General features: G+C 40.1%; 1 protein-coding gene across 1 annotated transcript in view; it reads right to left on the bottom strand.

Annotated features, from left to right (window-relative positions):
- ANKFN1 (ankyrin repeat and fibronectin type III domain containing 1) overlaps positions 1–20310 on the bottom strand; it is a gene marked incomplete at its 5' end in the record, with an annotated part of 56462 nt that overhangs the window by 19430 nt on the left and 16722 nt on the right. The window contains 5 exons of the mRNA XM_079323602.1: positions 498–630; positions 1751–1850; positions 7621–7728; positions 11001–11091; positions 11703–11800. Coding sequence (XP_079179728.1) covers positions 498–630; positions 1751–1850; positions 7621–7728; positions 11001–11091; positions 11703–11800 — 530 coding nt within the window. The remainder of the gene's footprint in view (positions 1–497; positions 631–1750; positions 1851–7620; positions 7729–11000; positions 11092–11702; positions 11801–20310) is intronic.

Below are 20310 nucleotides of genomic sequence, written 5' to 3'. Positions count from 1 at the left end.
ACTGCACATTTTGTGTTTCTGCAGATGGCAATCAGCTGACTGGATAAATGACACAGATACTGACTCACACGGAAGGTGTTCTGTAAACCTGTTTCAATTGATTCTGGACTATTGCCAAAACTGATTTTCTGTTCTTTGTGGTATAAAAAAAGTAGTGTGAGACAACTTGAGTGATGGCACAACCACAATACCAAATTTAAAACCCCTGATTGTTTCTTTAGGCTCTTGCTCTAAATGTCCATAAAATCTGTAAGTTCCCACAGAGCAATCACTCATCTAGGATCATACCTTAAGGGTTAACTGCATCACTGTCAGTGGCCCAGTCAGGATTTAATTCATGGGACTGGTTTGTGAAAATTGCCTTTAATATGAGTGATAAAGCACTTCATCATTCAGCTTTTAATGACATCATTTCATGCATTCAGTGATGACCTAAGGCCTATGCAATATCAGCAACAAATCTGCAGAAGCAATAGATGAAATTAGACTCCCATTACCTTTGTGAACCACAGGAAATCCTGCATAACTGAACTACTGTGAGAGTCATCGATTTCCACAATTGGGATTTGATCTTCATTGGTTACTAACAAATTGTCTTTGTAAAAAAGTATAACAGATAAGTAGAGTCCCCTAAAGAGAGAAGGAAACACTATCAAACACCTTTCATGTCTATTCACATCCATGCCAAATTTAGTCAAAGAATCATAGATGTTAAGTTCTGAGGAGACAAAGTGAATTATCTGGTCTAAACTTCGGTGTAATATAAGGTCATGCAACTTCAGTCAGTGAATTCTGAAAAAATATTTGGGAAATTTATCTCTTTAGATGATGTGAACCTGTAAGAGTCTCACATCTGAAGAGATTATGGATCTGTGCAAGCCACTGACATCAGTTTCAGTGAGAATTTTGCCAGAGTGCACAATACACAATGGAGGCCTTATGCCCCTTAGAAATCAGAAATTTTACTAAAACTTATAATTAATGTGCTTAGTTCTGCCCTCCTGTACTTTAGAGCAAAACTGAAGTAACTCAGTTGAAATCAGGTGGGTTATTATGGATTTACATTGGTATAATTGAGTGTAATTTGGCTGACATATCTGCAAACCTGTTTATAGAGGCCATTCCTTTCAATATTTACCCTCACAATTAATTACATATGTTAAGTAGTTACTGCAGGGAATTTAAAGACTCTGGAGAGCTCTTCTGAAAGAATCAAACTCTTATCAAAACATAAAGAAGAAAATGCAAATGGAACACTCTGGGGAATGAAAGAAGAAATAATCCAGAATAAGCAATTTCCATTTGCTGAAACAAATTATCAGGGCTGAGAGTTGGGTCCCAGTGGGCTGCAAACCCAGCTGAGGATGTCAGAGATTCCTGTGTGTGTCCTTTTGGCAAATGTTATCTGAGCTCTGTGCTCTGTATTATGAATGAATAAATGTCATAGTTCCATTAATGAGCAGCAACAGAGGCAGTGCTTTCAAACCGCTCAGTAGCTGCACTTTGGGTTTGCACAGAATGTTTCACTCTGCAACAATTTGAATCCACTTCCAAAAGTAACAAGGAAAAAATTCTATTGATTTCAGTAGGAGCTGGAGCCCTTTTCTTTCCTGTGATTTTATCAGTTCATTTTGACCAATTGCTGTCTCATCAGTAGTGGCATATTCACACATATTTCTAAGGTGATTTTCTCTAATACAGAACAAGTGCCAAAATTCAGAATGTCTTGAACACAGAAGGAATGACAAACCGTTTCAGAGTCTTCACAAACTTGTTTGATGAATGGAAAAGGTGCTTCAGGCTTCTGGAAACCGATTGCTTGCGACCAGCATTTTGTAATTTAGAACTTTCTGAAATGGGAAAAAGAAGCAAACCCAACACAGCTCTTAAATTTCAGTTAGTGTCTCATAAAAACCCTTTGTTTCTTAAACCACAGTACTAAATTTCAGTCAGTGCCCATTACATTCCTTTCAAAAGACAACATTTAGAAAGATGCTCAAATGCAGCCCTTTGATGGTGTTTTCATTAACTTAGTGATACACAGCAGCAGACAATTTCCTTACTTGCTGCAAACTCAGAAAAATAAAGCTGTTTTGCTCTAAGGCAAACTTCAACCAGCCCTACACACTCTTAATGCTCAGAAAGGATGGGAATTTTGCAAGTGGTCTCAAAAACCCAAGAAGGGATTTGAACATTACAACATTTTAGGGTGTTGTAATTTCTAAATTTCTTACCACATGTAGCTGAACTTCTAAGAAGTGAACAATTGGTGCCCTGGCTGACACTGACATCCCAGCATCACCAGTGTAACCCAAGGAAAAGCTTTAAGGAGAAAATATTAACCCTCATCTTTCTGTATATCACATTAAATGCATCTGCTGTTGCTTGGATTTTTTTTCTCTATCACAACAAATTCCACCCATGTATTGCCTCAGAGCTCCCACAGTTACCTTTGTTCCCAGTAATCTGGAGTCCAAGGAACAGGTGTTAACTCTCTTTTCACTTCATGTCAAACCTGAGACCTGCTGTGTGCCTGCCAGCATCTTTGGGCCAGCTCTGCAGTAGAAGAATTTTATAAAACTGTCCAATATTCTAAGAAAATACTGTTAAATTTTTATGCATTGCGTTCTTTTTCACTTTGATGAATTTGACTTAATGTCTTCCCTTCTCTCATGCATGGCCCTGTAAGCCAAGGAAATCTCTTCCCATGGGCACTGAAAGCCATGAGCTCTGTGTAACAGCTGTGTGCCTGTGTACCAGGTTTGGAGATGGCAACCAGGGACAGGAGGAACTTTATAATGTACTGGCAGTTGTTGTTCATGTCTGGATTTGAAAGCAATGGGCATTTAACATTGTTTGGGTTTGGTTTTGTTTTTTGCAATGTCTGTGCTGTTTAATGCTGTTGTAAGAGAAACAGCAGAAATATTTTGAAAAATTGAGTAAATTCTTCAGATACTCACTGTCATATGAAAAGAAGACAAAACAAAAAATGTCACTGTGAAAGCACATCTCACTTTTCCAGGATCTGACTGCTTATTTGGATGAAGTGTGGATCCTCATCCAGACTGAAGTGTGAAACATTTTGAGGGACACCCTTCTCCAGTGGGGAAAAAACAAAACTCATGAAGAGTCACTTGCTGAAAGCTGCTTAGGTGCTCTCAGAGTATTTCCCACTTGCCTCTGGTGCAGAATAGGAGGAGCCTGTCTGTGTCTCCCTGGTGAGATCTAATTTTGAATATTTGAAGAACATCTAAATTTGCTGTTTTCACAACCCCATCTGTGGAAGTCCTCAGCATATTTTAAATGCTGAATAAATTTGCACCACGATTGGCACATTGAAAGCCCCAGCAAGCAGACACATTGTTAGCAGTAATTACTGCTCTGTGGAACAGCGAGTACAAAGAGAACAAGGTTCTGTTGGGGGTGAAATCATACAGTTCAGATGTATGAGACTTATTAAATCATCAAATCCATTGTCTTTCCAGTGCAAACTTGTTCTCCATGGCATATTCTCCAATGTACTCTTCAGCTTAAACAGACTCATCCAAATCCATGACTACTCCTTTGTTTTCTTCTCCTTCTAAAAATATTCCTTTGTATTTCTATCCATATCTCCTCAGATAACAGTTATTTTACTGTGAACCTTTTTCAGTGTATTGCAGTAATGCAAACCAAATGCTACATGAAAACTCCTGTCTTACTGTTTCCTTCTTCCAAGGTTCAGATCAATTTAGGTATATAAATTTCATTCTAATTATTTTCTTCTGTATTCCCTCTGTCTATACAGAGGGAATGGAGGAGGAAATTACTGAAGGCAAACAACTGAGTAATGCATAATTTTGTATAAAACACCCAGAGACTGCAGCATTAAAATAAGAGGGCACATTACAAGTGAAATATATGTTATTGGTCTATTCAGTGGTTTGGGTTTAGTCCATAGCTTTGCAGAAGCCAAGAGAGAAAAAAAAAAAGCCAGCAAAAGAATTAATGTAAAACTAGATGGAGACTGTAAGCTTTCCTATATTGCTATTTACTTTTGTTTTACAGTATTGTGTGTCTAGAAGCCAAAAAACATGGAGCTGAGATTAGAGGATAATTTGGATCTGCAGGAAATGGAACTTTGTCTGTTACTTAATTAACTAATAAATAACAGAGAGTAACCTTCATGGAAAAGCACCAGTAGCAACACAGTAAGTTTATATTAACAAATGATACAGCAACTGAGCTGTGAGCTCTTTTAATAGAAGCCTGGCAGTGAGCACATAGCATCCAAGATGGGAGAATTTCCAGTGATTAGATTTAGATCAGAAGCATTCAAACCTGGACTGAAATAGCAATTAAATAAAAAGGTGTATTTATGATATTGGCAGCCTTTTTCTTCAAAGGCAGAGGGTGTATTATTATTTCTTTGCTGTTTTTAACATAAATACAACCCATACTCAGAAGCAACCTCTTGGAAGAACAAGAACCACGTTGTCCCCTCAAGCTTGTGTGCATCTGGGGTCTCTTCTTAAATTCCCAGCCTGAAATTCTCAGTCTATACCTTGGTTCTCAAGTCTAATTTTGCATATTCTCACAAAGAATTATAATCTAAACATCTTAAATGCCTTGTGGAATCAGAGATCCCTCTCTTTGCTAAATGCAATTAAAAGTGTGCTCTGCTTGTGAATCAAATTAAAATGAGAACATTTTTATTTCACCTCTGACTTGTCTAGTAAAATAAATTTCAACTGAACCTCAGAAGGAAAATATCTGGTAAGAATTCTACTGAAGAGTTGGGTTCCTTTCTTAATGAAGTGTGACACAATTACTTAATCCACTTTGAATTGTTTAGAAAGAAAGATCTATAAGAAAAAAAAATACTTAAAAAATATATTTGAAGTGTTGCCAGGACACACAATTGTAGTAACTCAGTTATGATAGTCTGTAGCATGGTATTATGAAGACAAATGGATGACTGTTATTTGTAATCATCAGGGTTTTCCAGAAGATTAAACATATGAAAGCAAAGCTTCCTAAGTAATTCCCCAGGAGATTTCCTCATATCACAGAGCAGGTTCAAAAGCAACAGCTGATCTAATTCCAAAAGCTCTTAAACTCACTGTACATTCCAGTGTATTCTTCCTGGTATTTTTGTAAGCTTGTTTTCTCCAGCCCCTGCAATGCAAAGCCCAGGGCAAAAGGCAGAGCCTAAATGAACAGACTTGGCCCAAGGATCTGCCTGGAATGTGGGCAATGTCCCTCCCAGATCCCACAGGAGTGGCAGCACACAGCCTCCTCCTCCAGCTCCTCTGGTTCCTGAGGCTCTTGCTGCATTGTTCAGAAAATCTCAGACCATTTCCACTGATTCCTCCCAGTTTTTATCACCTTCCTGTCACTCATGCTGTGCTCTGAGCAGCCCAAGCAGCATGAACAGGACATCCCACACAGGAACCACTTGGGAACAGCCTGGACACCAGGCTTGGTACCAGCTCTGCTCCCACTGAGCTCTATTCATGCAGAGCTGCTTCTGCTTTCACAGCTCATCAGCATCTGTAGGCAGATTCAAGGACCTTCCTCAAACCATGCCCAGCTCTTTACTGACAGCTCTACAACAAATGGGGCAAACAGAGCTCACAAGATTGGCATTAACTGGAATGTGGTAAAGGGAATCATGGCAAAGAACAGGAAAATGCCAGGGCAGGTCCTCAGCCTGTGTGTAAACAGCAGGGCCATGCTGACTTCCACCCTGTCAGTCAATCATGCTCATTTACATTAATTAAGAATAGAGATAAAGCCTCTGCATTACATGAAGGGAAAGCTGTTATTTGGAGTTTTCATAGACAGCAGCTTATCTCAGATCCTTGATCAAACTCCTCAGATTCCACTGAGGTTGATAAATATCAGAATAAAGTGACATCATCATTCTTACTTTTCTTGCAAACTTTGATTTCTTACTGAATTAGTGAAATAAAAGGGACTGACATCATCGTGTATTTAAGGCAAGTTCCAAAGGTTCTCCTATGATGATTTATCTAAACTATACTACTGTGTAATGCTACCATTACAAGCAATTATGAGATTTTTATTTAGTTGGAGGCAAGGGTGTTGCTCAAGCTGACTCCACAGTGTGGTACTGCCCCATGTGAGGTCCCACAGCATTTCAGGCACAGAAGAAAATGTGCTGAGATAAACACATTTTCTGTATTGTTATTTATTATTCAAGGAAAAGGTGTTAGGAAGTCAACAGCAGATTTGCCTGTGCTCAGTTTTGAGAACTGGGGTTAATTTCAGGAGCAGTGGAATTTTATAAGAGCCAGGCACTGGTGTCAGAATGCCAAAATGAGGGATTTTCTGCATTAGAACTGCTTCTGTTCTGGGCTGCTATGTCAGTAAAACAATTTATACTAATAATATTTTCAGATGTTCCATCACTTACTCCCTGTTGATGGAAAGATGGCCTGAAAGAGCTGAGATAGGCACTAACTCCAGAGAGGAAAAACTGTACCAGGAAAAAGCATTTTTTAATAACACAAAAAGCCATGTAAGAGATAGAATACATCATCTGTATTTTCAGTACCAAGACCACCTGCAAGTGATAATGTTTGCATGAATTTTAATTAGAGAAACATTTTCTTGCAATAGCTCCTTTCCTTTTCCAAGCATCATAGATGAGTAGTTTAAGTTGCTATGGTTACAATGGGTTGTGTCAGACCGTGGATGGGTGTGATGGTTACAAATTTGCATGTAAAGAACAAAGGCTGCATCTTTTCATTTCAGCCAGATGATTTTAGCTCAAAGTATTTCTATGATTTTAAATTAGTTATATCAATATAAAGCAAAATTACATCAAAATAAAATCAACATAGCAGTCATACTGGGTGAAGAAAAATGAAAACTTCATGATAGTTTAACTTTTCCATTTAAAGTAAGTCCCTTTGCAATGAAGCATTATTCCAGTTAGAAGTTTATTTTAAGAAAATAAATAGTACTTTTCAACAACCTGTATAGAACAGGATTTTTTATATAGGCACTAAAAAGAATACCAAGCTGTTGCCTTGGCTCTTGAGCTATTAAAGGCACAGTCTGTTTCTCATGAATGAAAATTGGCTTAGATTTGAACTCTCTCCTAGTTTTGATCCATTCTGTTTTGAAATGTAGCAATCTTATCTTCCCCTTGCATTGTGCAAGTATTTTTCATTATGGATTGGCATGGCATCCACTTAGTGTCTTCCATTTGGAGGCAGCCAATTCCTCCCTTTTGATCCAAACCAGTTGTTAACTGTCTAAAGTATTTCTTTATATGAAAAAAAAAAAAAAAAAAAAAAAGCTGTCTTTGAAACATTTTAGTGGAATCCTTCGTGAAGCTAATTTGTAGGGGAAAACAAATCAATAGGCAGGGTATGGAGGGAGAAAGGCTGTGCCTGTGTGTATGCACATTGCAGCCTTCAGATGTTTTCATCCAACTAATTCCAAGGGTTAAGAGCGAGATGGTGTGCTAAAGTGATTCCAGATGGGCCAATATTAATATCTTTCTTTTCCTGATGAATGAGAAGGTATGACCTAGTTAGAAAACTGCTAAAATTACAGGCGCCACAGAGGCTTCAGCTGGTGCCCTACCACAGAGAGATTTCTCCTTACCTCTGCAGTTGTGGTGCTGATGAGCTGCTCGAACCTGCTGGAGGAGGAGTTCCAGGGCCTCTGTGTGTCCCCTGTGCCGAGGCTCTCTTCCACTGCAGTCTTTCCAGTCTATTGAACAAAGGAAATAAACAGAAATGGAACACAAAGGTGCAGGAGAGGGTCTAAAAATATTTTCTTGCCTCTGGTACTTCTCGGCTCTAGAGGAGTTTTACATCTCGGCAGTCAAGAGTCATTTTAGTCTGTTGTTACTTGTACACTGAGTTTTATTTGTGCCAGCTGGGTAATTAGTCATAATGATTATTAACAAAGAGATCACAACTATCTCTGAGAAGCTCCTTTGGTGGCTGACTGGACCTTGGCTATTTCTCTCCATGAATGGGCTCTGGTGCTGCAGCAGGGCTGCCCCTCACCAAGGTCACACAATGTCTTCCTGCCACTCCTGCCACTCCTGCCACATCAGGAGGCTCCACAATTCACCAACAGTTCTGCAAAGCAGAGAATGAGCATCTTCTTACACCCAGAGCTTGCCCTGTAGCCAGAGACACATGCTTGGAGTAAAATAATTTCTGGAGATCTGCTCCCAGGCAGAGCCTGAACAAACCCTGCAGCTCCTGCCCTGGAGCCCACAGCTGCTCAGCACTGCACTCCTGAGGCAAAAACCTGCTGTGTTTGTCCTGCACACCTTCAGCCTCCCACTGACTTTGTTTCTTTGTTTTCATTCACTTGCTGCTAAAGAGAATCTCAGTCTTCATTTAAAATAAAACAAACTCATTACAAATAGGGAGAAACTGCGTATCAGAAAGGAGCTCTTAAATTCCAGGCTTGGCTATTTTCATGCTTTGATTATAATGACAAAAGTGCATTGCACCCATTTCCTGGCCCAGAGGAATGGTGGATCAAGGTATTAAGAGATCTGTCTGCACAGGAGACACGCTCCCATCTTGCTGGCACAGAGGCTGTGTACGTTCTCATAGCCACCAGCAGTTTGCTCACTCACTAAATATACAGATCCAGTTTCTAGTGCAAGTTTGGAGTCAAGCATTCCTTCCAATGGGCTTACTATGCCAGGGATATAAATACCTGTTTATTTACATTTAGTGTAGCAGCCAGAGTAAGCCCCATGAAAGGCTGGAAAGAGAAGACCTTTGGTATCCTGATAGCCTGTGGGCAGTGTGACAGCTGCAGAGGGGCTGTCCTGTGTGCTCTGTGCTCCTGCAGACACCAGGGCCAGCTGCATTTACTGCTCTGTGTGGGGAAATGTCCTTAGAGCTCCAGTGAGCAGCCTGGAGGGACCAACTGGAACCCACCAGTCTCAAAGTGCTTTGGTGTTATCAGACTGGAAGTTTCACACAACCTTGTGATCTCTCTATCCCCGTGGTTTCCAAACTTTTTGAACCTCCAGATTGCTGAATACCTTAAAAATGACACAGAAACCAGACTGCCTTCCCCTCATTTTCCATCACTCACCTGCTAGTGAATAAACCTAGAAATATTTCTGTCTATTTTAACAGAGAAGCTGCATAGCATTGGCCACCACCTTCCAGTGGCTGCTGTGTGTGGGGGAAATAGGAAGGAGAGTGGCAAGTGCTCACTGTCATCACACACAGACACATCTCCAAGAGTGTCACCAACCTTGGATGCTCTGAAATTGGACTGGATCAGTGTCAGGCTCTGAAGCTCTCCCTTTCCCTTGCATATTCTTGTGGCTGTTGTTACAGACAGCATTAATGTATTCCCATTTAAATTTTAGCTCAGGGCCATATTTTGTTATGCAGCACTGGTGTAATGTCAGCTTGCAGCTTCCTTGCCAAGCACAAATCTGCTGCTTTTCAAAACCAGTGGTGAAGGCAGCCATGTGAATAGGGAGGTTGTGCCCCCAGTAACTGCAATGGTAAATAACATCTTGTCTCTCTAATGTGAGTGTTACTTAATGAAAAGATTTGCATTTAGGTTCTGCTGGTCTTACTGTAAAGCTAAAGCATGTGTCCCTAAACCCAGGAATTCCAGAACTTTTTGTACTCTTAACACCCTGAGATACTGTACAAGGGGAATGAACAGAATTCTCTCCATAGCTTTTGTGCTGATTCACTGAAATCTGCAGGAAGATTTTTCCCTTACAGCCCAAAACTTTGGAACTGGAACATAATGTCAGATTTCAGAGGGTTAATAGCAGGGGGCTAAAAGGGAAGACAATGCAACATGCTGAAAGCAAAATTGATTTAATACAAAGCTGCAGTCTTAAATACCACCTGTCTTGCCAGGAGTGCTCCTTCTTTGGGGATATTTGGCTGAGTAACTGGCAGCTACTATGTGAAAGAATCTGTCCCCCAGCTGATGTAAATGTTGGGTTTCTGGGGCCAGGTCTGTGTAGTTCCACCTGGCTATAGTCAAGGTAAATGCCTATCACCAAGTTATTCAGTTATCCACAGTAGATTTCCCCCATGATTGTAGCTCATTTTTGTTCTCAAGCAGAATATTTCTTTAGCCTAGCTCTGGTAGTGTTCTGGAGAAAACACAAGAACAAAATTGAAGCAAAATGGAACCATGGTAATGCAAAAGCCTTATTTATCCAACCCTCTCTATTATGAATACTGAGAGTAGGTACAGCTTGTTATATTTTTTCACATTAGCATGCAAGGTTATTAAATTGTTACATTAGCCTAATAAAAACTAGTGTTAATGCAATAAAAAGAAAAGTCCCACTTTACTGCATTAATCAATACAAAGGGAGCTGTAATACACTGAGCCAGTTTGGCAGGGAACATTAAGTCTGGAAAAGCAACTAACAATACAATGTGATTATAATAGATTAAAAATTGCAAATAACAAATCATAGCCCTAATGGAGTTTGAGAAGACTTGTCAGAGGCTGGAAAAGGAAGAAAAACTTTTGGATATTTCTGGAACATTTACAGGCTACATCCTACCACCATCTGTGTCCATACTGGAGTACTTTATGTACAGGATGATGTAAGAATGGTCCAGTGAATGACATCTGTAATGCTACAGGGTAAAATGTAAAACTACATGAGATACATGAGAAATGCTTTGCTTCTAGCAGTTCAGAATGAGGTGTTGATCCATTCATGTACTGAAAAATGAAGTTCCAAATATCAGAACTCTCCTAAGAGAAACGAAGATTAAAATATTTCTAATTTTTTTAAAGTGTTAATGACTAGGAAACAATTTTCTGTCAAAGGACTGGAGAAGAATAAAAGCTGAGACACAAATATACATAAATTATTATTTTGCTTGTTTTTGGGGGGTTGGAAGGAGTTGAGTTTTATTATTTATTTCACTCCTAGATAACATGACAATTATATCATGAACATTATATCAACATCACTAAGAAAAATGAGAGGGCAGACAAACCCAACCTACTTGAAGGAGAAGCACATTCAGGAGCAGATTTGCGTGGAGGTCCCCATCCTCTCATGTTGTATGCTGAGACACGGACAAAATATCTCTGGCCCTGCAAATGGAAACAACTGGAGTCAAAACTACCACTGGATTCAAAATCTTGGCTGCAACAAGTGCAAAGCAGTGCCTCACAAAGATTTTATTTTTTTTTCAGTGAGAAACTTAAATAGCTTTAATAATTTAAATGCACTGTGACAGATTGAAAAATACTACAAAGATTTGAGGACAAGGTTTGAGACCTAGTTCTGCTTGGTGTAAAAGAGATATACAAAGACAAATAATAAAAATGAGAATGATTGCCATCAGCATGTGCATTTCTGGAAGAAGGAGAAGAGAAAGAATTGTTATTTGAGGTACTGATCATCAGAGTCACGTCTAGATTTCTCAAGAGCCTTTGCACTAATTATCCCACGATCCAGAAAACAGCAGCTTTTGCTCCAGTCTTTCCCAATTTCTCCTGAGAATGATAACTCAAAAAATGGTTCTATTCCTTTGTGACTTTTGGATTATGGCTACCAGACATACCGTGCTCAATCACTGGAACATGCTGCTACAAGAAAGGCTCTGCAGTGATTTCCAAGGGGTGGTGATGCAAATTCTCATGTCTTTGTATCACTGTGGGGATTAGGCCATCAAGGTCTAAATGAGTCCTCTGGAACTCACCGTCCTGAGACCTGTGATGGAGCACCTCAAAGAGTGAAGTTTATCCATAATTATTTCACCAGCCAAAGGAGAAAAGTCTTCTGAAGAGCTCCATTCCACTAGAAACAAATAGCAGGAGAAAATCGAGTCAGGTACCAGTGCAAGCAAAGAAGTCAAAGGACTTGGATCACTTGCAGATTAACTTTTCTCTGAGCAGTTTCCCAGTCCATGTGGACACTAAAAGTCATGTCTTACAGTAATGTAGAGCAAATATACAGTAATTAACTTATATCTCTCTGTATGGGAGACAAAACCAAAAGCTTGTCAGGAAAGAATGCTTAAAAATAGACTGCAATGCAAATTTCTTTGAGTCACCATTGCCTTCATTTAAACAATTTCCTTTTACAGATAGAGAAGTAGTGGAAAAGAGAAGGTGAAGGAATTGGACCTGTCAATGCCATTTGGCAGTTTATACACCCTAACCAACAAAAAGCACTGACTTACATTGGATCTGCACAGGTGGGCATGGGCAGAGAGTTCTTTTGGCTCCTCAGACCTACAAACTACCCTTGGCTAATTTGCACAGAAATATTCTCCTTGGATCTGACACACCCTGGCTGGTTTCAGTGCTTCTGGCTCTCCTGGCCTGCTGCTGCTGCTCTGGTCACTGCAATTACAGAGTTCCACCAGGACCTGTGTCCACTTCTGGAGGGGTTTGAGTGCTGCTGGGCTGACAGAGCCCTCCCATCCTTCCTTCATTTATGGGCACCTTCACCAAAGTGCTCCTGCCACTCCTGTTCCTGCTGAGCTCAGGAATCCTCTTATGGAATCCTGCTGTCCATACTCTTCCTCTTGATCTGCAAAAATTATTGTGCTTATAAAATAGTACTGAGCAGACCATGAAATACTACTAGATGGTTTAAAAAAAGAATATGTGCAAGTGAGGGGTGGATGGCTGCAGGCAGGAAAACAGCCTTTTTTCTTAAATTATTCCCTATTAATGAGAGGTGTCATCCTGGTTAATTCTGGAGACATACCTCAGGGATTTAGTGACTTGTACCTTCAGATTCAAAATTCCAGGAAAACTTATCAAAACCATAGTGAAATTAATCTCTTGAATTATTCTACAGTAGAAACTCATGAATCTCCTGGATTTACACAAAAGAATCCAATATAAAGCTTTCCTTTATTTCCTAAAAACTATTCACAGAATAGTTTTTAGACACTTTGTATATTCCTTAGTATTGGAGTTGATAATTTAGAATAGTTCAAAGGATATAGGTATTCTAATTTCAACATGTGGAATTTTCATCTTCTGGCAGTGTCATACTGGTATTTTCACATTAAAAGAAAGTGGCTTCAGAGAATTTCTTGTTCAGCATATACAACATTTAACTGCCAACACATTTTTCTGAAACAGCCAAGTATCAATAGCACAACTCATTTTTCCCTTCTCCCCTAATCGCTCCTTTTCTGTGATTGCACTTTGTGAATGCACAGCATGCTCTGCAACATTTTTTGTGTTTGCTGCAATGAAAAGAAGATTGGTTTTTTATATTCTCATTGAATTTTTTCACTGTGTATTTTTCTAGTTTTCCACGGATTTAAAATACCTAATTACTGCCACCTTTAGTGGAAGCTATCTCTGCACATTAGTAGAAAAATGTAGAGACTGTTGCAGTACTGTATTGTAGGGTTTTGTTGACAGTTTAATTATAGGGATACTTAAAAGTAACCTTGAACTTGATAGCCTGTCAGAGTTTCCATTGTAAACCATGATTTTCAAGGTTTCTAACTCTACTTGTACTAAATCTCTGCAGACACTCTACACATGCTGCAGACTTAGACATGTTTTCTGCTTTCCAGAAGGAGAAACCAGAAGGAGAAACCCTGCTCAAACTGCTGAATGTGTTGTCAACAGGGGCTTGTAGTCACTTCAGCACCATTTTTCTTTTCAAGGATTCATGTCAAGCAAGACAGTGTCACTCAGGACAGATTCTGCCAATAAATCCTGCCTGCATTGCAATGCCCAGGCATACCTGAGTGTCCTGCTCCATGAGAGGGGCAGTGGTTGGGTCACTCTTCAGGCAGCACAAAGCAAAAGCCAAGGGTGAGAGAAGTAGCTCTAAGCTACAAAATTTTAACTGTTCTACAGACTGGAGACTGCCCAGACATAAAGTGGTACTTCAAGAGGCATATTTAAATTTGGGTAGCATACACCCAAATAAACATTGCAGCCCTGTCCTTGGTGTAGGTCCCCTTCTGCTTGCCTTTGGCATTGAGAGGAGTGCTCCCAATATTTAGGGATGTCTGAAGAGGAGTTAGTGCCTTAATCTGAGCAGGACTGCAGTCCTGTCTGTAAGCCTGTGACCAGCAGCAACACCACAACACTGGTGCTGTGATGAGCAACAGCATGGCAGCTTGCTCTCAGAAATAATCAGACTGCTGAGCTCAGGGAGTGATGCTGAGTTTCCAAGGGGAGAACAGGCTGACATGGCCCTCAAAGCCATCTCAGGAGCAGCAGGGACATTTGAGAGGTTTAGTGTTTGCTCTGGTCTCCCAGGGAGCAGCTGCCCCAGCTGGTGTCAGTGCTGGGTGACCCTGGCATGCCCAGCCCCTCCAGGACAGCAGAGTGACCCAGTGCTTGTCCTGCCATGGGGAGCTGGGGCTGCACCCCTGGGTGCCCCTGCCCCTCCACCATCCACCTTCACTGCCTGCCAGGCTGAGGCTCAGCTGTGCCTCTCCTTATGCAGCCAGCAATGCCAGCATTTTGCTATTTTTTTTAGCTTAGTCAGTGGTGGCTGAGCCCCATGGAATTGAAACACAGGAGTATGGTATTAGCTTGTGGATAGGTTATGGTTATCATGGTTGAGAACCCTCCTTTTAAAGGGTATTTACCTAACAAGATGGTGTACCCAAAGTTACTCAAAACTTAATTTTCAAATATATTTATTTAAAACCCTCCCTTTTGGAAAAAAAGCCGTCCCCCAGTTTCAATAAAAATTTCCATAACTGAAAAATAAATATTTTTTCAACAGCTGTGTTGGAATAGTGCCTTCTTTCCCCCCTCATTTCAAAGTATATCTGTCATAAAGAAACTCATAACAAGTTTCAGCATTTTCTTGCTTACTTATAACTTTAACAAATTTCTTTCCTCCCATGATTTTATTGATTCAAGTGAGAAGACTACATGATACAGCTTTAAAGAAATGCAAATTGACAGAAATAATTTATCACTTAGGTTTATATCTCCTGCTCTGCATTACCAGTTTTCAGCTCTCTGTAATGGTCATCTAAAAATAATACATAATATCTGCCATGCTGATTCATTGGGCTAGAAACCTCCTAGGAGGATATGGATACCAGTTTTCCTATTTAATAGAAGTGAAATGAAGCAAGGAGGGGTAGAGCACTTTGTTCAGTCAACAAGCCCCAAAACAAGGGCAAAATCCATGGATTAATCCATGCTGCTCCCACTGCCTGGCTTTGTGGGATGTCTGCAGCTTTTCTTGTACCAATACAAAGCCACTCACCATTGCCTTACCCTGCTGATGAATCTGGACCTAAAAATTATATAATCTGTGCATGAACAGCCCATCATGAAGGTTTAGCTAAATCTTTGCCTCCTTTGTGTGAGAGAGAGTGCTAGGAGAGGAGCAAACAGAAATTACCAACCATTTGTGTCACGTTGGAGTCCTTGGGACTTTAAGAAGGAACAAAAGGCTGCCTCACCTCAGCACGTAAATGCTGAATTATAAACACGCTCAAGTATAGAGAGCTGAGGATGAAGAGGGTCCTTTATAAGAGCTCAGGAACAGGAGCTGGTCTTGTAGACTGCACCAACTGTGCTGTAAAGGACCTGAAAGCTGTTGGGTGAATTAAGGATGGAGCATGTTCCAGTCCTGTTCTGAACACCCCAAAGGGCTGCTTTGTTGTGAACGCTGAATGTCTTTGCTGTTGCGGCTTTCCATCTGACACTTCATGTTATGTCAGAGCAGGGCTTTTTTGTGTGTTTAATATATTGGTGACTATGTGTTTTAATGAAGGTGCCCTGTATTCCAGAGCTAGCAAATGCACGATGTGTTGCTGCGGTCGCCAAGATAAGTAGTAATTTTTAAATAAACAGCAGTATAAACAGTTACATAAAACTCATGTAAATTGCTGGCACATAATTTTAGACTGGCTTAAGTTATGTAACTTACTTGTGGCCAAGTTTTTTTTTTCTGCTTTTTTTTTTTTTTTTTTAAATATTCAATTGAATTGAATATTCAATCCACACACTTTAAAATAAAGGGAGAAGTTTCTTTTCACCTGTTTCTTTTCCACTCACAATCTTTCTGTCATACTGAGCGTGCCTTTAACAACAACAGAGAGATGGACAGACAGATAAAGGGCAGACAAAACTCCTTCTGACTCTATTGTAGATTCATTCAGGAAAGCACTTTCTCCTGAGTCAAGTAAATAGCCTGACCACAGCAGAATTTGTTTCTTGTCTTGACATTTGTTTTTCCTTGCATATAAATAACAGAATTGCTCAGTATGTTAATTAGACCGAGGGACAGAAGTTCTGCTGCTGCTTGTTGGGGTCTGCAGAGTAGTGTATGGAGCTGGAATTCTGGATTTTATTCCTGCATTTGCCACTGACTTGCTGAGTGACCTTGGGCAATGCATTCTGCCACTCCAGATTTTAAGGCAGACTTGAGCAACAAAGATTCTGTCTCCTTCCCCTCCTCCCATGTCCAGGGCCTGGGCTGATGGTGGTTTTATCTTGTGTTTCCAAGAGCTTCCAAATGAATAATTGTGCTATTTATTAGCTTCTTTTGAAATAGAAAACTGACAGGGAGCCCCACCAGAAACCACTTCATGCCATCTTTTTCTGCTTGCTGATCTTGACGAAAAAATTTTGATGATTTACTCTCATAATATCTTAGCAGCTGGATTTAAGGACATTAAACACTGCCATTCATATGAATAAAATTAGGGTGAAATACCCTAGACAAATATTTATCATCATGTGAAGAGACCTGAACACTGGGGAAAAGCAGGAATCTGTTCATGTAGGGTGTCACCAGATCTGGTGGAGAACATTGTTTGCAGTATTTGGTCAGCTCCTCCTTGCTCTTTTCAACTGTTCTTTCCAGCCTGATTTAAGAAAGGAACCCAATCTTTTCAGATTTTCAGTTTAGGCTCTGTTCATGCATTTCTCATGTTTGGAAATCCTCCAAGAAATGATAGGAGAAAGACAAGTCATACCAGCTGTAGGGACTACTGACAGCATAATGCTTCCATTAGGAAAAAACAAATGTTTGGCACTGAGCAGTTTGTGCAAACACAGAAGTTAAAACACAGCCATGGCCTGGGACTTGGATTTCTAGGTACAGCTTAAATTAAAACCTGAGCTCCAAACTGCTCTGAATACTAGTGTTCATTATTTTGGATCTTATCTATCATTTCAGTTATTTGTGCAAGCTTATCCAAGGCTCTTTGTACTGGGTTAGTAGAAGCATCAGTAAAGCTGAAGAGGAATGAGAAAAGATACAAACAGCTCTGTGCCCACCTGAAGCAAACAAAGCACAGCTGTGGTGTGGTGGGAAAGAGCTGCAGGGAGGTTTAAGGGACTCTCAGCAGAACAAGACAGAACAGTGCAAGACAAAATACCAAAAAAAGCTTCTCTACACTATTCCTAGAGAGCACATGTCCATTTGGAACTTCCATGGCTATAAATCTTCACAATACTAATTTCAGAGAATTTTTTTTTAATAATCAAGTACTTTATTTGCAGTAAATCTTCTTCCCAACAGCTCTGGGCTCCTTTGCATTTTACACCTGCTAGTAATAAGCAATGATGTTTAAGGACCTTTCTTGTGGCCTGTTTCTGGATGTTCCTTTGACCCAGGCCAGAACACTCTATTTTATGTCTTGACATTTACAGGAACCATTATGACAGCAGGCTGGGTGCCAAAGACACATCTTTGCTTAATCATGGTTTCACTAGTTCATCTTAAAGCAAATCTGCATTATATAAATGATTTATAAGATACTATTTTTACTGAATTTTAATAAAATTCTCACCAAGGGAATATTAAAAAAAAAAAAAAAAAAAATCTTTTTTTCTCAAGTATTTGATTAGTGTTTTCTAAATCCCAGCAATTCTTTATCTGTTTGCAATAAGGGCAGCTATTCCAGTAAAAAAGGAAAACTTTTCCTCTGCTAGTGAAAATGACATCTCTTACTAACATTTTATAAATAACTAAGAAAATATGCCATGTGGGTGCACATTCAGCCTTCCAATATAGGCCAGTGGTTAGAAAGCTACAATGGATTATGATAACAGCCAAGATTTGTTTCTCAGCCCTGAAATGACAAACATATCCCACCGTGGCCATGGAAAGGAAAATGGGATAGAGCATGTGTTAGAGCTGTGAGAGGGGATTGGAGAATAAATTGGGTTCTTATGCAGAGGCTTCACATCCTAGAAAAGCTTGGCTTGGATTCTGCAAGCTCCCCCTCCCAGTGGGATGTTGGTCTCTGGGATCTGTGCAGCCAGAGCTGGGGAAACTCCTGCACGCAAGGAGGGATCACACGGGGCAGGCTCAGCTTCCTCCCAAAACATGGCATTAAAATCTAATTAATAAGGAGCAGCTGGGAAAATGCACACAGAAAAGTAATCTATCACAATGTAGGGGGCAAAGCAGAGCACTGCAGAGTGTGGGGAAAGAAGGAAATACTCAGAGCTTAATTCAATTAATCTGTTTAATGGGGTTCCACTAGTTGTCCTCTAGTTCTCCTGTGATATAAAGAGGGACTTAGCTGCATAGATGTGGATAAACCATATTTAAAGCTTTTATTTCTTTATAAACCAGTCCCTACAGTAACTTAAAGAGCTTTCACCTTCCCTAGCTATGCAGACAGGTGTTGCAGACAAAACAGCTTGATTTGGGGAGCTTTTACTTAATTTAATTTATTGCCAATTGACACAAATTTCTAATAATTTGTTCAAAGTGAGAAGAAATAAATATAATTAGAAAAGCATCTAAGTGAACACCTTCCCACCATCTATCCTAGACTGAATTTAATCCCTTATCCTTTCCAACTGTCAGCTTCCCTTCTGTCTGCTGCAGCTTTCACCCACTGCTGGGTTTTCCATCACTCTGAGACACAGCCAGGCCAGCTGTGAGCAGCACACAGCTTCTCCTGACCTCCTCCCACTCCTTCAGCTGCTCCTGGCTGCTGGAACCTGCTATCCATGCCCATCACTGTGCTCTGGAGTGAGCCAAGTGGGTGCTCAGGTGTGCAGTGGCTGAGCTCAGGTCTGGGTTAAGAGGGGGATCACGGGTGAGCCAGCTGGGTGCTCATTAGTAAATTAACTGGGTGCTCCTGCATGAACTGCTGGGGTGTCCATGCCTGAACTAACTGGGCACTCATACATGGGAGCAGGAAACCATGCAGTTTATGCTCAATACATGAGGTAGGAGCTTGCAGCAGATCCCAAGGCCTGATGCCAAATTTACAGATATTCATCAGTTCTGGGAGTCAGATCTGACTACTAGAACAGGATCAGGCTTTGGGAAGGCAAATAAGACCCAGACCTTTGATGCTTGTCAATGGGCCAGGAAAGTCCATGATGGGCCAGAGAAGACTTAAGATGAAGCTGTGAGCAGGGAAACTTTGCCATAAACCCTTTGAAGACATTCTAGTTTTGTTTAAGTCTTCAGTGAGTCTTCATTCCCAAACCCATTAATCAAAATATATGTTAAATCATGGACCTCCTTCAAGACAGAAGCTGAAGGTTTTGAGTCCCAGTCCTTCCACTAACTGCAAGGAATTCACCTCTTCTATGCAATACCTATGAACTGGAACAGCCACATACAAACAATTAAAAAAACCTCAAAACTTACTAATTTTAGTAAGTCAAAGCAAATATAAAAGGCAAAGCAGAGTCTAAAATTCAACAACATCATGATACAAGCCTTTTTGCTTAGAAACCAAGGCAGACAAAAGTAGAGCCTGTATGTCTGGGTTTTCTCAGAGCTATTCATCCTGAGCTGCTGTTCAAAATCCTTATAAAACACAAAGCAGGAGGAAAGAATGATTCAGCTGAGTAACTGGTGTTTGATTAGCTACATTAGTTAATTACACCATCACTTAATATGTGATTCATGTTCAAAGGTAATTTTAAATACGTAACAAACTTAAATAATAGAAGGTCTTAAATTTTATGTTAAGTCCAGCACATACTACAGACATTGACAGGAGCTAGAAATAGAAAGGTTTGTTTTAAATTTACACATTTCTGTACTGGCTAGGCATAAAAATAGAAGTCAAATTGCACAGTCCTGTTAGCTACCAAAATGTAACGTGCAAATAAAGTGCCCGGGAGACCTAATAAAATGCCATAAATGAACTACTGTAAAAAATATCAGACCACACCTATTCAGCAGGATAAATTCAAATGTCTTACAAAGAAATGTATTCTCTTTTCTTTTTATGGAGCAAGAACTGTTTTGAGAAAAGAAAGAACGCGTTTCAAAATATACAAAGAAACTTTAAATAATAAGTGAAAGCGTCTCAAGACCAAGTGCAGAATGCTGCTCAATTCCACTATGGACTGGACCAGAATCCAGCAGTG

This window comes from Erithacus rubecula, assembly GCF_903797595.1.
Source record: "Erithacus rubecula genome assembly, chromosome: 20".
NCBI classification, from domain to species: Eukaryota; Metazoa; Chordata; class Aves; order Passeriformes; family Muscicapidae; genus Erithacus; species Erithacus rubecula.
This window is presented reverse-complemented; position numbering and strand designations above follow the sequence as displayed.